The sequence below is a fragment of the Penicillium daleae genome, assembly GCF_028827525.1.
Source record: "Penicillium daleae strain IBT 16125 chromosome Unknown utg000007l_segment0_segment0, whole genome shotgun sequence".
In the NCBI taxonomy this organism is placed as follows: Eukaryota; Fungi; Ascomycota; class Eurotiomycetes; order Eurotiales; family Aspergillaceae; genus Penicillium; species Penicillium daleae.
In genome coordinates this window covers 3749241-3764773 of record NW_026623155.1, presented here as the reverse complement: position 1 = coordinate 3764773, position 15533 = coordinate 3749241, and the positions used below count along the sequence as shown (strand labels likewise).

General features: G+C 50.4%; 6 protein-coding genes across 6 annotated transcripts; 3 read left to right on the top strand and 3 right to left on the bottom strand.

Moving 5' to 3' along the window:
* Window positions 1–11: 11 nt before the first annotated feature.
* On the top strand, window positions 12–1090 carry N7458_008545 (alpha/beta hydrolase; the record flags this gene model as incomplete). The annotated part of the gene is made up of 2 exons (XM_056911927.1): window positions 12–306; window positions 381–1090. The coding sequence occupies 2 exons, from the start codon at window positions 12–14 to the stop codon at window positions 1088–1090; spliced, it is 1005 nt and encodes a 334-aa protein (XP_056764753.1).
* Window positions 1091–2348: 1258 nt separating this feature from the next.
* On the top strand, window positions 2349–4925 carry N7458_008544 (acetyl-CoA synthetase-like protein; the record flags this gene model as incomplete). Its single annotated transcript, XM_056911926.1, has 5 exons — window positions 2349–2624; window positions 2683–2949; window positions 3025–3443; window positions 3582–4441; window positions 4543–4925. The coding sequence occupies 5 exons, from the start codon at window positions 2349–2351 to the stop codon at window positions 4923–4925; spliced, it is 2205 nt and encodes a 734-aa protein (XP_056764752.1).
* A 1693-nt stretch (window positions 4926–6618) lies between these two features.
* On the top strand, window positions 6619–7125 carry N7458_008543 (uncharacterized protein; the record flags this gene model as incomplete). The annotated part of the gene is made up of 1 exon (XM_056911925.1): window positions 6619–7125. One exon carries the CDS (start codon window positions 6619–6621, stop codon window positions 7123–7125), a length of 507 nt encoding a protein of 168 aa, XP_056764751.1.
* Window positions 7126–7839: 714 nt separating this feature from the next.
* N7458_008542 (mRNA-binding protein RRP12) lies at window positions 7840–11878 on the bottom strand (the record flags this gene model as incomplete). Its single annotated transcript, XM_056911924.1, has 3 exons — window positions 7840–9759; window positions 9829–11736; window positions 11816–11878. 3 exons carry the CDS (start codon window positions 11876–11878, stop codon window positions 7840–7842), a joined length of 3891 nt encoding a protein of 1296 aa, XP_056764750.1.
* Window positions 11879–12586: 708 nt separating this feature from the next.
* N7458_008541 (U6 snRNA-associated Sm-like protein LSm1) lies at window positions 12587–13217 on the bottom strand (the record flags this gene model as incomplete). Its single annotated transcript, XM_056911923.1, has 4 exons — window positions 12587–12760; window positions 12846–12961; window positions 13036–13104; window positions 13178–13217. 4 exons carry the CDS (start codon window positions 13215–13217, stop codon window positions 12587–12589), a joined length of 399 nt encoding a protein of 132 aa, XP_056764749.1.
* A 1320-nt stretch (window positions 13218–14537) lies between these two features.
* N7458_008540 (uncharacterized protein) lies at window positions 14538–15533 on the bottom strand (the record flags this gene model as incomplete). The annotated part of the gene is made up of 1 exon (XM_056911922.1): window positions 14538–15533. The coding sequence occupies one exon, from the start codon at window positions 15531–15533 to the stop codon at window positions 14538–14540; it is 996 nt and encodes a 331-aa protein (XP_056764748.1).

Sequence of the window (15533 nt, the reverse complement as noted above, 5' to 3'; positions counted from 1 at the left end):
TATCATCTACCATGTCGCTCAATTTCCAAACCGCCCCGGTTGATCCGGCAGTCTTAAGCGCTCGTCTTGACTTTCTCGATGAGTACGAAGCCCAACTTAAAGGCAGTCTGCAATGGAACCAGTGCGAGTCTGCAGCCGAGTATCGAAGAATGCGCCGTGAGGGCTTGAATGGCTTCCCAAAGCCCGTTTTGAACCCAAAGGCAAGAACGATAACTATCAGCGCTCGAGACGGACACAACATTGAACTACGCATCATCTCTCCCTCGCAACAACAAAGTAAAGGAGTCTGGCTCCACTTTCACGCAGGTAAGTTCATATGAGATATTTGACTTAATCCTTTGTCATGGCTGCCACTAATCCCGAACCTTCAACGTGTCAAGGAGGTTTTGTGATCGGTAGCAACGCATCCTACGATCCCTACTTGACCACTCTGTCCGACCGTCTCGGCTTTACAATGGTCTCTGTGGAGTATCGCCTCGCGCCCGAGAACCCTTTCCCCAAACCATTACACGACTGTGTTGATGCCGCCCTTTACTCTCTGACCCCAGAAGGCCAGAAAATGCTCGGGGCGCCGCTCAAAATCCTTGGTGGCGAATCCGCGGGTGGCTGGCTGGCTATTTCCACCGGCCTATCCCTCAAACGAGACCACGGGCTTAACGTACGATCAATTCTCGATGCCATTGTAACGGGGTACGGAATATATGATATGACATACACCCCGTCCCTACTGGAGCACACACGCGATATTATTCTCAGTAAGCAAGGCATGATGGACTTTGTTGAGGCGGGATTCGCGCATATCCTTAAGGCCGAGCGCAAGGATCCGCTGGTGTCGCCGTTGTATGCCGATCTGAAGGGGATGCCCCCAGCGTTGTTCTTGACGGGGGCTATCGAGCCACTGGTTGACGATAGTGTCTTTATGGCGGCAAGGTGGTTCAGTGCCGGGAACCAAACGGAATTATGTGTGGTTGAAGGGGCATGCCATGCTTTCACGATAATTCGCATGGGAGAGGCTACTGACGATGGTATTAATCGAATTGTAAGTTTTGTCGAGAAATATATCGGAACGGCGAGTCGACAGACCAGTTAGGATGTTACGGGGTACTTGGCACTGAAAATGGATAATGAGTCCAATAGAGCCTATTCAGAGAACTTTTCTCAATCACTAAGAAGATTTCTTGAGATTCATCTATGTAACAATCACTTTCAGCAGTAATAGAAAAGTAGAACACCATGCATGGCTCAGTTGCCTCGAGGTTAAGGCACCTGCAGAAAGATGGTTCAGAATCGGTCAATCTTATGTATCATTTATGTCCAACTTCCCTACTAATTATGCAGTGGAAGTTGGCGTGCTTCGGCCGCCGGGCCGACCAGTCCTGGAACACGAAAGCGGGCTGAAGGCTCACAAACAGCCGCCCCTACTACTAAAATTACGTCTGTCTATTATTATCATTCAGTTATACACGAAAAAGAGCCGAGACCTTCCTGCAGCGCTATGTCCTGCGTGGCTCAAGTTGGAGTCCGTTCTCCGTCCCTTTTCGTTTTCTCTCCCACTAGTCAAATCTCTAGACTTGAAGCTTCTTATTTGAAATATTTGCTCAATCCACTGCATTCTTCTCGCGCTCTCTCTAATATACCTGCTTCCTATATAATCGCACCGTCCCGCCATTTTCTCGGCCTATGGGTCGGAAACTTCTTACAGTATTTGGCTTAGCTGTAGTAACTCAATTCCATGAATTAGACTTCCAGGACTGCTCCCCAGAAAGCTTGGCCCAACAGATAACGTTTGAGAACTACTTCCAGGCGGAAAAGAGCTTTTCCTGATGCAGTGCGCTATTTGGGAGTTATGTTTAGTCATAATGGGCTCCGGTAACTAAATAATCCCTTTAAGTGCGCCACCGGCACAACTCCGTAGAGGTTCCAAGGCACCTGGTGGGCTACCGTCACGGATATAGCACCCTAGTATTATACAGCCAGAACTGAGTATTAATCCTACCAATGCACCATCAGCGGTACTATGTATTGACCATGTCGTTAGCTTTCCGAGTTGTCATCTTGCACATGCCAACCTTATGCCATCGAAATCAAGCATAGTGATATGAGTGGGTCTCGATCAAGGCTGGATAGTGGATTATGAAGGTAAAGATCTTCCTCAGTCCCGCCAATGGGCTCTTTGCAGTCCAGATCGGGAAAGAAACGCGTTGATCTCAGATTCCGCTTGCTGATCAAGCAAAACAAACGATAGTTATAGAAAGCTTGAATCCTCGACCGGAAAACTTTCGAGTACCTCTGTCTTCTTCTAACGTGCCTGAATTATTCGTGCCAGCCTCTTCCTAACAAGGAAAGTCATGGAGCCCAGGGGGAAAAGACTTCTGTCGAGAGTTGTGGATGATGCCGCTCAGCGTGAGCCGGAGAGACTGTTTGCAGTCATTCCACGGGGCCTGAATATATCTGATGGCTTCCAGAATCTGACGGAGGAAATGTCTCATGTCGTCAACTCTCTTTGCTGGTGGATTGAAAAGACCATTGGACCGGCAATCTCCCAGGAGAGGCTGGCTTATATCGGGATGAACGATGTCCGATACTGCGTGTTCGTCCTCGCGTGTCAGAAATTGGGTTACGAGGTGTGTAAGAGTTGACGTAAATACTGATGGCAACCAGGCTGACTCATCGTACATATAGGCATTTTTACCTTCCACAAGAAACTTTGATGACGCTAATGTTCACCTGCTCAAAGCAGCTGACTGCACCAAGATTTTCTTCAGCGAAGAGCGGCGCACTCGAGTCCTCGAAATTCAAGAACTGTGCCCGAATGTAGAGATCTTCTCAATTTCCACGCTCCAGCAGATGCTTGCTGATGCAAATGGCCGACTATCTTATATCTACCAAGAAGCTTATGATGACGTGGAAAATCACACATTTGCATCATCCACAGTTCTGGAACTACCGGTAAATATATGCCGTCAAGTACTATACTCATATACTACTGGCTGACTTTTTCCAAAATAATAAGGCATGCCCAAGCTTGTACCCCTGACCAACGGATTCTTCAAGTGCAACGACGAGTTCTCGCGACTACCCTGGCCCGAGTCTCGCCAACCAGCCACGTTCTACAGCTATGGTCAGGAGGAGATCGTCCTTGCAACAACCCCCTTCTTCCATTTGATGGGCCTTATCTCGTTTGTTATGTCAATCTTCCACAATGTCCCTGTCTTGATTGGCCCTGAGAAACCACTCTCAGTGGACCATTTGGTTGAACTCATCGAAAAGACTAGTCCGACAGCTGGGGTTTTCCCGCCCTCAGTCTTGGAGGATATGAGCAATTCAGAAAAGGCGCTTAAGTCTCTCGGGACACTCCGGAGTGTATTCTTCGGGGGCGCGCCATTGGCGCTTGATTCGGGTCGTCGCCTACGCCAGCATGTACAGGTTGTATCTGTTATCGGGTCCTCAGAAATGGCTTGGCTTCCAGCATTGGTGCCAGAAAGCAAAGAAGATTGGGCCTACTTTGAATGGAACCCATCTTATGGAATTGAAATGCAAGCTTGAGGTGACGACTTGTTTGAGATGGTCATCCCTCGCAGGGAAGACTCACGCAATGTGCAAGCCATTTTCCATACCTTCCCCGACCAGGATGTGTACAGAACTAACGATCTGTACACGAGACATCCCACGAATCCTCACTTATGGAAGTTCCATGGAAGGGTTGACGATGTGATCGTTCTCAGCAATGGAGAGAAATTCAACCCAGTGAACATGGAGAAAACCATTGAGGGACATCCTCTCGTCTCGAGAGCCGTGGTCATCGGTCAATCTAGGTTTCAGGCTGGCTTGCTTATTCAACCTACTGCCGATGCTCCGGAGATGTCCCACAATACTTTCATTAAGGAAGTTTGGCCGACAGTTCAAGAAGCCAATCAAGTTGTCGCTGCTCATGGGCGAATCCTGAAAGAGAGGATTGGACTTGCCTCAAACGCAAAGCCCTTCAAAACGACTGCAAAGGGTACAGTGCAGCGGCAAGCAATACTCCGGGATTATGAGCAGGAGATCAATGCCATTTATGATGCGGATTCAGCTTTTGACCTGGACGTGCCATTCCCTGAAACCACGGATCGCTCGAGCATCGTGAAATATGTTCATCAAATAGTTTCTCGGGCTTTTGGAAAATCTTGTTTTCTCAATGATCAGAATATCCACAATTCTGGACTCGGTTCACTCATGACGATTCAAATTGCCAAAGTCTTACAGCGAGGAATTCAACAGCATCGGCCGGAGACGAAGGAGGTGACGATTCCCCCCCAAGTTGTCTACGCAAACCCGACGGTAGAGGGTCTGGCTCGATTCCTTCATGGAATACTGGAAGGCACGATTCATGATGACATCCCTCGCAATGAAAAGATCCATCAGTTGATCCAAAAATACACCGCCACTCTCATTGCAAACTGTGACAAACAACTTTCAAGCCAACCTGGAACCCCCTCTGTCGTGGTTTTGACTGGCTCTACTGGATCTCTGGGAACATACCTTCTGCATGATCTTATCAAGACTCAACGATTGCAAAAGTCTACTGTCTTAACCGCTCGGATGCCGCTCACCAAAAGAAATCTTTCAGCGAGAAGGGTCTTAATGTGTCACCGGATGAGTGGGCTAAAATCGAGTTTCTCCAAGCTTCGGTGGGCGAACCTCAATTCGATCTGGAACGGGCAAAATACGAGGAGATCTCCAGTCTGGCAGATACCGTCATCCACAACTCCTGGAAGGTTGATTTTAATCACTCAGTGGACTCTTTCGAGACACACTTCAAAGGAGTGCGCAATTTCATCGATTTCAGTCTGCAAAGCCGACACAATGCGCATATTCACTTCATATCCTCCGTGAACACGGTAGGGGCATGGACGAGACAGATGGGATTGCTTGTGCAAGCTTAACAAGCTCCACTTATACATGAACCCAATCTAAACTGCATACTGTAGCTGATCGCACCATTTGCCATTATACAACTTTAAGGGAATTGTAGCCCCTTAAATTATCACCGAGTAAGCGCCAAAGAAAGTTTTCTTCAAGAGTAACTGTACACTTTCGCGACAGGACAAACATTCCGGGGGGGGAACCCACTTTAAACATGCCGCGAAGGCAAAAAGGGAGAGTGGTGCAGATGTACCTTGCAAATTGGACCGCTCATATTCAACAGGGCCACTGAGCATGTAGGGTATGGGCAGGGATTCGTTTCCTCTGAAACCAGGAGGGCAGGGACCCCTGCTGCTTACATTGCAAACAGATAAGGCGTCTGCGCCCAACGACAGTGATGCAACAAAAGCCCACCGAACACTTTCGAGGCTCTGAAAAGGAGTACATACTTTCCTTCTCTAAAGAAAAGGAACTAGTGGAGGTCCTCTCCTTTCTTGCCAAAACTAAAGATGGGTCGGATTATATCCCTGCCATGTGTGTCGAGCAGGACCTCAACGGTGCAGCATTGAAGGCTCTGCTGGCGATCAATAAAAGAACATATACAGATGGGGATGGCTTACTTCAAAGTTTAAAAATGAGATTTGAGAACATTTTTAAAGTACTTCGAAGATCACTATATAGTTCGTTGATCTCTGCCATTTGTTGTAGCTTCTGATTCGAGTTTAGCTAGAGCGAGGCAGCTCCACGGAGATCACGAAACAACTTCTAGAGATGATTGTGCAAATATGCTCAACTCGAATTGCTTCTAGATTGCGGCTTACTGGCAAAAAATAGGAAAACTCCAAAGCGTCTATCAAAGACATTCTACAAGAAGCAATAGAAGGCACTCGGCAAATATATCCCCAGAAGCTACTTCGGTCTAACCTAGAAGAAAGCCTGTCGTTATTCAGAGCAGAATCCAAAATCGTGATCTAGTCCGTCAACGAATACTCCAATTATCGTGTTTCGTCTCGTCTTAATAACATTGTGGAAAAGATATATCGATTACATAACGTATATGGCTTGCAGCAACTTCTCTATCTGATTCCCTCTAGTCCCACAAAGGTGATCAAGCAGGCAGCCTTCATAGCTACTCTGCTCAACATTATTCGAAAAGTGTCTAGATATAAAGAAGCCGCTCGGGTGCTTTATCGTATTGCTAAGAAGTTTCCTCTTGTCCGAAATATTGAGATTCAAGTAGCAATCCTTCCCTAAGAGGCTTTCGATCGACCCTATTACCCGGTATACTCGCCGAGTCTTCTAGTCGTGCTATCTCGTTTAGGGAAGATTAATGGTAAACAATATAATATCTCCTAGATCTCCCGATTTATAAAAAATAGCAAGACCAAGAATCCGGATGACCAGTTCTCCGAGCAAACAACTAAAACTCTCTAGGAAGCCAAGATCCATACGGAGATCCAGCTAATCGCCTACTGCGAAATTCAATCGCCGCCGCTGTTCCCGCGTGCTATCGCTTCCAGCAAGGATGCTTGTTTCTTGTGCTATATATTCATCCAAAATCATGACAAGATGCATACATCACGTACACATGGAAGATTGTACCCTGGTTGGTGACTGCCAATGCTTTTGTCTTTTAAGACGCTGGAGCACCGATTCAATGAAATCCTTGTGGACCACGCTCGACAGTCTATCAGAGCTCGAGACAAAGGTCAAATGGGTGCTTATCCTCACTCGAATGAAAGTACGTTACTTCCTATGTTGGTCTCAGAGTCGACAATGAGCGCTGTACAAGATCCGATCGAAATCACCACGGGAGCAGTGTCGTTTTCTGGTGTCTCTCCAGGCTGCGGAACTGTGGAAACAGCGGCCTCAACTGCAGATCCGCCTAAGGATTCTAAAGTATTTAGTAGCTGTGTTCTAGCGCCCAGTGACCCGTTTACCGGCGTCATAACTCCGCCTGCCTTATTGCCGTTCTTCCTGGCTGGCCCTCTGTATATCTACCTCCAGATAGAACAAAGTTCGACTTCCAAATCCACAGCAAGGTGTCTTGCGTTCTCCATTGAAAGAACGAACGTCAACCAGACCACAAAGCTACCTATCGGGTTTCTAATGGTGGACGTGGTGGAACTAGAGAGGGATATGATATATGCACTCCCAGCAGACGGGACGTACTACCTCACAGCTCACGATATCGCAGTGAAGATTGTGTGCAAGCAATAAAACGGGGTATTCCCTAGCTAGCACCGATCGTGGTCTTCGGGAGATCTTCTACTGAAGTTAACAAGGGATGAGCAACGACCTTGGTCCGAGGTAGATCTAAAACGGAGAATAAGTTTAAAGAGCTCTATGGTATTTGATTTGCTATCCATTGCCTATCTTATTATTTTTGTTTCCTTGGTTTTGTTTTATTTCCTACTATTGCTACTCTCTTATTATACTAGGGTCATGATGTTGAATGCGACCGAACCTAGGTAATTATAAGCATTAATAATAACTATAGAGTGACCTTGGTTTCAACCGCTACGTGTTAGGTCTCTTAAGTTAATGCTAGACAAGTACGACTAGATAGCTAAGGCTCGGCCTTCTAGAAGGGATACGCAATTCAAAACAAGTAACAGATAAACATTTCTATGTGCAGTTGCCCTAACAAACTTTTGCTCGTAATCGAATCATAACAAGAAAACAGGTTCATCGGCTAGAACCTGAATGAAAATCCGAGTTCAACCCCCAAACGGATTCACCAACGAGGGGGTATTATGAGGAATATCGTCAACAACTAAACATCGTCAACACTAAACATGAATGCGAGGCAGCGAGGGACGGCCGAACAATCGAAAGATCGAACAAGATAGAATACTTCACGAACAACACCGATACCAATTCTTCAAGAGTGGAAGTAAAAGGAAATGGAGACGATTTTTACCATCATTTCCCTCAGGCACGACCGCGACCAATACCACGACCCATACCACGACCCATGCCACGACCCATACCACGACCCATACCACGACCACTACCACGACCACTACCACGGTTAGAGAAACCACCACGACCGGGGCCACCGCCACGACCAGGACGAGGTCCACCCCTGCCAGTCTTACCACCGGAATGGCGCTTATCGACGCGACCAGCACCAGAAGCACCGGGCGTCTTGGGAGCACCGAGACCGCGACGGCCCTGAGCTTGGGTCTTGGATCGGATATCTTGGCCGATAGCAGCAGCATCGTCCTCATCGTCCAGATCCATTTCATCACCACCGCGCTTCTTAGCCTGACCCATCTTGACCTTGCCCTTCTGGCCTCGGCGGACAGCATCGGGACCACTGACGGCAGCAAGGTAGGCGTTGATACCGCTACCATCCTGAGCACTACCGCTCATTTCAACGTCAGCAGTCTGCTCATCACCAAGGAGGAGACGGCCATCGGCGTCGAACTTGGCAGCATGCTTCTTCTTGGAGCCAGGGCCGGTGTTAAGGAAGCGCAGGCTGGGCTTGGTTGTGGAGATGTTGGCTAGCGCATCGGGAGCGAGCAGATCCAACGGGTTATCCTCCGGAGACATCTCACGGATGTACTGGTTACCCTGAGCAGACTTCTTCTTGCCGCCGCGGCCCTTGATGCGAGCCTGGCCCTCGGTGTCGACGTCAATAACGCTCGCGTCATCGTCATCATCCTCAGAGTCGGAGAAGTCGGAGCCGTACACGGCCTTGTCAAAGGCGTTACTAGACTCCTGTTGACCGTGACCCTTGCCGTCTTCCTCCTCTTCATCGTCCTCAGCAGCACCCTCCTTCTTCTTGCGCTTGTTACGCTCACGCTGCTTGCGAATATTCACGACGAGCTTGCGATCCTCCTCGCCAACAAGGTTCTCCATGAGAGGAGCACCGAAGCGGCGAACCAGACGGTCAATGATACCCTTCACCTTACTGCGCAGACGACCCTTGTGCTCCTTATTCCAAGCCATGAGGTTGGGAACAAGAGCAGACAAGCGCGGACGCAGAGCGTCATCGGGGAGAATGACAACGGCGACCTTGACGAATCCAAGGACGGACCGGACAATCTCGCGGTTGTTGCTGGTAAGGAAGAGCTCTACAGTCTGGACAAGATCCGAGAGTATCTCAGAACGCAGGTCCTTGTAGAACTCAAAGAAGAGACGCGACAGAGCAGTGACAGATGCAGCGACCATGTGAGGCGATGAGCCAGCCAGACCAGCAGACACCATGGTGAAGAACTCTTCAATAGTGGCTGGAGCATCGGGCGAGTCATCAGGCATGTGGGGCACCAGGGAGTTGCGAATCACAGTGCCAGGCGGGTTGCGCTCCGAGTCAATGGTGCGACGAGCAAGATGGATCAGCAGATCAAAGGCGGCGGTACGAGCTTTCTCATTGCTCTCCTTGCAGCCGAGGACAACCTCTGACAGGATTGAGGGAATGAAGTGCAAGTCAGATGTGGGCAGATTCGTGACCAGCTCGTCGATGGCAAGCATGCGGTCTCGGCGACCAGATGCGGGTGTCTTGTCAGAAGTAGCAAGCATGAGAGCCTGCAGCTCAGCGCTGCGCTCCTCCAATGCGGCGCGGCCAGTCTCGGTGGAGGCAAGGCGGGGGATCAGCTTGTAAGCCTTCTTGATGAGCTGCTGGTCGGGGTTGGGCGAGGAGCTATTGAGAATAGCCGCAGCCATGGCAAACAATCCGCTGAAGCTGGAGCGAGGCAGGTAGATAGACATGGCAATAACCAGATCGATCAGGGTGTGAGAAGTCGGCGGCATCTTGTCAGATGAGGCCTGCTTGGCGGGAGCGTTCTGCTCCTCCACCAGAGACGATTCAAGCATCGTGGTTACACGAGTGAAAGTTTCATTGAGTTCCTATAATTTGAAGATATCAGTAAAATTTTCGGACGGGGTTATTATATTCTCCACATGGAAAAGACTGACCTGCTCGGGGGTGACGCTCAGATAGGCATTAATGCATTGCAGGATGTAGCCACGGTGGTGAGGGAGAGTCTGGCTGTAAACGTTGAACAGCACAGCCAGCAAGTTGCTGGAAAATCCGGCCAGATGGGCAATGTTCTTCGTAGCGGCCGCCTTGGTGATGCGCCGCTGCAAGATCAAGTCGTCCTCATCTTTCTCCACGGACAGGATCGCCTGGTTGGACTCGACAAGGTTTTGGAGGGCTCGGCAAATCTCCACGCGCAGCTCCGTCTGCTTGTAAAGGACATTGGACAACAGCTCTGCAAAGGTCTGATCGAAAGCCTCTGTGAGATCAAGTGGCAGCTCACAGTAGCCGGGAAGAATGCCCCAGGTCTGCTGAACCAGAGTCTCGAAGATCTTCGTCTCTACCGGCTTCTCGGCGGACTTGTAATCCATCATCTTCTGGTAGAGGGCCTCACTCAGAGGAACCATTTCCGAGCGGAAGTGGCCCAAGTTTGTGTTTGTGACCTGATCACGGAGGATAGGCAGCATCCAGACACGACCGGGTTGGCCATTCTTCTGTTGAATGATGTTCAGCGGCAGAAGCTCGAGAACAGCCTGCGGACCCATAGCCTCAATGGCACTGCCGAGAACACTGTCCGCCTCCTTCTTGCCATGGAAGGCCTCGTTACTGCGCAGCTCGCCAATAGTCGTGACAATGTCGACGAGGAAGGGGCTTGAGCGCCACTTGAAGCAGTCAAACATGGCGGAGCACACGTTGAACACCTCCTGCCAGGCAGCCTGGTACTTAACAGAGAGCAGGTCGGCAGCTGACCGGGCGAGCTTCTCCAGAGTCTTCTCATCATAAATGGAAGCATCCAAGATGACGCTGTCGGGAATACAATTGTGCAGGAATGAGATCAAACACTCGGAAGCCGAGACACGAATATTGTGCGAAGGGGAGGCCAAGAATCCAGAAATGAGTTGGAAAAGTTCGGGCAACTTCGCAAAGGTGTCCTCGGGGTTGATCTGAGCAGAGACATCATATCCACGGGACAGCACCGCTATCCAGGGAGGAAGAAGCTGCGAGTCGTTCTGTGCGGGCTTGAGCTCGGAGATGGCGTCCAACAGACGGGGGAGCTTGGATGACGAAAACTCATCCGCCATACCCTCGAAGATCACCTCGAAGACCTCGAACGCGCCCATGGTAATGTATTCGTTGGTAGAGCGGGAGGCATTCATCAGCAGCTCGCACAACGCCTCAATCTTCTTACTGGGCCAGCCACCTGATGCGATAGCGATGGTCTTGACAAGCTGCAGGGAGTGAATAATGAGGGGCTCGTGGCTGTCGCGGTTGGCGTCGTGTCGGCCCTTCTTTTGCTTAGAAGCCACCTGAATGCTATCGCCCAGAGTCTTCATAGCAGACTCCGCGCACATATCTGCGGCCGGGTGGTCGAGGGACGGACTCGGGGGAGGCGTCTTGAGAACCTTGATGAGCGCTTCCTGGGCGCGCTTCCGAACCTTGGGCCGGTGGTCGACCGAAAGGCTCAGCAAGCCGGCCGTCGCACGGCGGGGGCCGATTTGAGTGTGAGGCAGATTCCACGCGGCGGCATCTTGGGCAATGAGGAGCGATTCGAGGCAGCCAATTGATGGCCGCAAGAGGGGGGCTTCGACTTCAGGGAGAGAGAGGGCCGGCGCGAGGCTGGTAAGGATCTGGGAGAATTTTGAGCGAAGGATCGAAGCGGGCACGAAGGTGGTGGTGATATCGAGCAGGTAGACGACGGAAGTGGCGAGATCCTTGTTGACGATGCCCTGCTCGGCGGACAACGACTGGGAGAGGAGCGCAAGAAGCGCAGCAAAGTATGCGGTCGCGGAAAAGTCGGCCTTTTGATCGCGAAGAGTATCCTCCACTGCAGAAAGCACCACAGCAGTCTACATTTGCATTGATTAGCGGTCTGTCTGGGTCTGTCTGGTGATTTTGGATCGATCGGCACGGGAGAAGGACACATACATGGTGCTGGTTCTGCAGTTTAGGAGACTTTATCTTCTCAAGCTTCTCCGCCAGAGTCGCCATGGTGATTGTAGACGACGAGGAGGAGAAGGACAGAAAAGCGTGCGGGGGGAGGCTGTTCTGGCGGTGATGGAGAAAACTCGTGAGAAAAAAAAAGGTACAGCGGGATCTTGGCGGGTTATCGATAAGCATCTATGAACCACCGCCTTTGAGCTACAACCAGTTTTTCGAGGCCTATTTGAGCATAACATTCTTAGAAAAAAAAAGGTAGAGATCAACCGTCAAGTGATGAATTGTTACTATTGAACATGAAAAAGAAAAAGAAAAACGTGTATCCCAATTGGGATATCTTGGTCGTCACACCCTTGTCCACCAGCATCCCACCACCTTCCAATCAGCCACTGGTATGTATTCGCGATAGCCAATGCGACGAACAGAATTCGCTTCGAGTTGGAGGACTGCCCCCTTATACTCGACGTCATGATGCATCTCCCCTGTAAGCTGGATACAAGCCGCGTGCACAAAACTCATTGTTGCCTTGAAAATTCTTCAAGGCCGATAAGGAACTAGGCCCTGGTAGAAGACTCCCCATCTTATCATCTACATCTGAACATAAAAGGTTGAATCCAGCATTGGGGTGTTTATTCACCCCTAAGGCAAGCATCGTCGTGTATAGGATCACCCAATCGTTCCGAAATATGCAGTACTGGATTCGAGGCCGTCATTCGAACGGCAGGAGGATCGCACAAGCAAACACGCAATAGAGCCCCCTTAAAACAAAATCTCACCGCTATGCTCTGGCTCAAATCCAAGGGCCTGGAGCTCCGAGTTTCGCTTCTTATCTCCGAGCTTGCGCTTGTTGTCTTCCTTCTTCTTCAATTCGAAGACCTCCTCGAATGGGGCCTTGGTCACAGAAAGAGGGATGTCGTCCTCACGATCGAGGTCCTATGGAGGCATATGTTAGTATTGCAATCTCAAAATGGCGCGCCATCTGCTCCTTGTGCGAATTTCAAGTGATCCTTCCACGTACCACCTCGCCCAGCAGAAGGACATTCTCGCCGCGCACGAGGAAGATTCCGCGCGGGACATCGGCGTAAAGCTTTCCAGCGTAGATTCGCTCAATCGTATCCTGCAGAACAAGGTTCGCTACAAGTTTGCGCCAGCAGAGATGGGCCTATGGTAAGCCAATGCTTCTCGGTGAGGCCTTGCGACATTCATACCGAATTGATCCCAGCTTCGCAACACGCCAATCAGTTTTCTCCCATCACGAAGGACCAGAACAAGCTTTTCTATACGATAAAATGGGGTTTGGGTCAGCATGAGGTGCTTTCAGAGCTACCCATTCCATCTAGACCAACGTACTATCTGTCAAATCCAACAGTTGTGCGGCAGTCGTGAACATCTGAGGGGGAGTTGTGGGGGGCCGGACTGGGTCTGGGGGGCTGAAGGGCCGAGCGCATTTTGCTGTGGTTGCCTCTGTTGTTGCTGTTGAGACTGTGGCTGCTGCTGCTGGGCGTTGCCAGCAGTCTCGTTTAAAGATAGCCGCTCCATGTCGGCGGGGGGTGGTGTAAGGTGGGGGTGTGGGAAAACGGAAGAGGCGAGGGCGTGGGCGACGAAGAGTTCGATGGGAGTGTTAATTTGAGCTCTGGATTGACGAAGGCCCCGTCTGCATTCTGGTTGAAGCTACGTATGTCGTATTCGAGAGAGCAGTCAAGTCCGCGACGGCCAGAGCGAGTTCTCCGAGCCGGAGATGGACATCAAGGGCGGTGAGTTTGTCTTGTTTGCTTGGGAGATCGCGGCGGACTGGTTGCTCATGCACAGGACTTATATCATGAAGGAAATTTTACTATTGCTATTGCTCTGCGGTTCCTAGGCTGTTTTTAAAGAAATTTGCATTGTTCGATTCTTCCATTCCCTTCCATTCTTTACCATTGTCTATAGAGAACGAATATCAACTGTGGCCTAGATACTGCTTTCTGGTCGGTACCAATTGATCATCTATTACACATGGACCAAGGGGCCTCTCAAAGCTCTACTCGAATAACGATCTCTGCATCAGAAAAGCCCAATCAGACGTGTAACAAGGACGTTGTTGCATCGCGTGTAGCGGTGAAGCAAGCAGAGTGATTGATATACACGAGCACCCCGCAACGATCATCTCACTGCATGTGTTGTTTGCTTCAACCCTTTCTTTCATCGAACAGCACCCTCAAACTCGATCCACCGAATAAAGAATCTGTCATTGAATTTGTCTTAATAAGATCATCGACAGATCTATCTATCGAGACCACCATGTCATGTGACCAGATCGGAGGTATCAGGTGACCTGTCTAGACTTGCAATAGATCTGGCAAGGGAGACAACCAACTTCTTAAGCTAGCCACTAAAGTCTCACTCGGTGTAGTTTGAGCAAAAAATTGAGGCCAAGTCATATCCTCCATCCCGAGAGACCCGCTAACCGGACTGTCAGGCCCATATCAATACAAAGCCAGCACAATGTTGAAGTGCAACCCAGCAGACAAAATACAACTATACAAGAGAAGAAACGGCTAAAAAAAGAGCTTCTAACAAAAACAAAAGGGGGAATAATTCAAATCAAATCAAACCAGGCCAAAAGAGATAAGATCAAAACAAGTCGCAAAACGCTCAAGGGGCTCCCACGACAAAAAACCCAACTTTTATATCAATCCCTCACCCTCATCCTCATCTCATCTCACCCCCCTCACAATACCACACTAACACCCCTCTGCTGCCCACGCATCCTCTCCTCTCTCCGCCGACTATACGGCGCACAATACGGCTCATCCGCAGACCCAATACTAGCCCGGACGCCGTCCTGCGAGCGATGATATGCCGGGCTCGACGGCGCAGGCGCAAGCTGCATCGCCTTGAACTGGGCGTCTGAGATAATCCGCCGCCCGTACAGGTAGCGCATCAGCTCGAAATCCGGTCTACTCCCCGCCAGCGTCTGGCCATGCTGGTAGTGGTCTGTGGCGACGTGGTTGAGCAGGCGGCCCCAGGCGGAAGGTTGGTGGTCTTGCGAGGAGCCTGCCGTGCTGGGTGGTGAAGGGTTGGACGTGTTGGATTCAGTTGGTGAGGCAGGACTGAATATAGATGACCGGTCTGTTTCGAGTCCTTGGTCGGTGAACTCTGTGTCTGGGCAGAGCGGGCATCGCGCTGTTCGTGGTGGTGGGTGTGTGCGGAAATGGCTCAGGACATGAGTCCTCCACTGTGTGGCATCGTCGAAGGTATCGTGGCAGTCCAACATATGGAACAGACATGCATAAATCCCAGACTCGGCGGGACTCATATCCAGACTCGCATTCGCATTCGCCTCCATATTCAGGTTTATATCTGAATCAGCCAGCGACGGCACCGACGGCGCGGCCGTACTCCACGATGATGAGGACGCCTGTGAGCGTGGACGCCTGCTGCTGCCAGCCATACCCGTGATAACAGGCGCCATGGCATTGTCCTCCAGCACCGAGTCCCGCTCACCTCTCCCCACAAAGGCAGGACCAAGGACCCGTCCAGACGCAGGCCCAAACATGACAGCCGACCCGCCGTCAGACCTAGTCTCCACCGATGAGATCGACGGAGACTCCGACCCGCTCGTCAAGCCCGGGACAGTCGGCGGGGATGACGATGGCATCCGGGTGGCACGGATGATCACCTCACTTTGCTTTTTGCGGATAGGGTTGCTGGCACTACCAGGCAT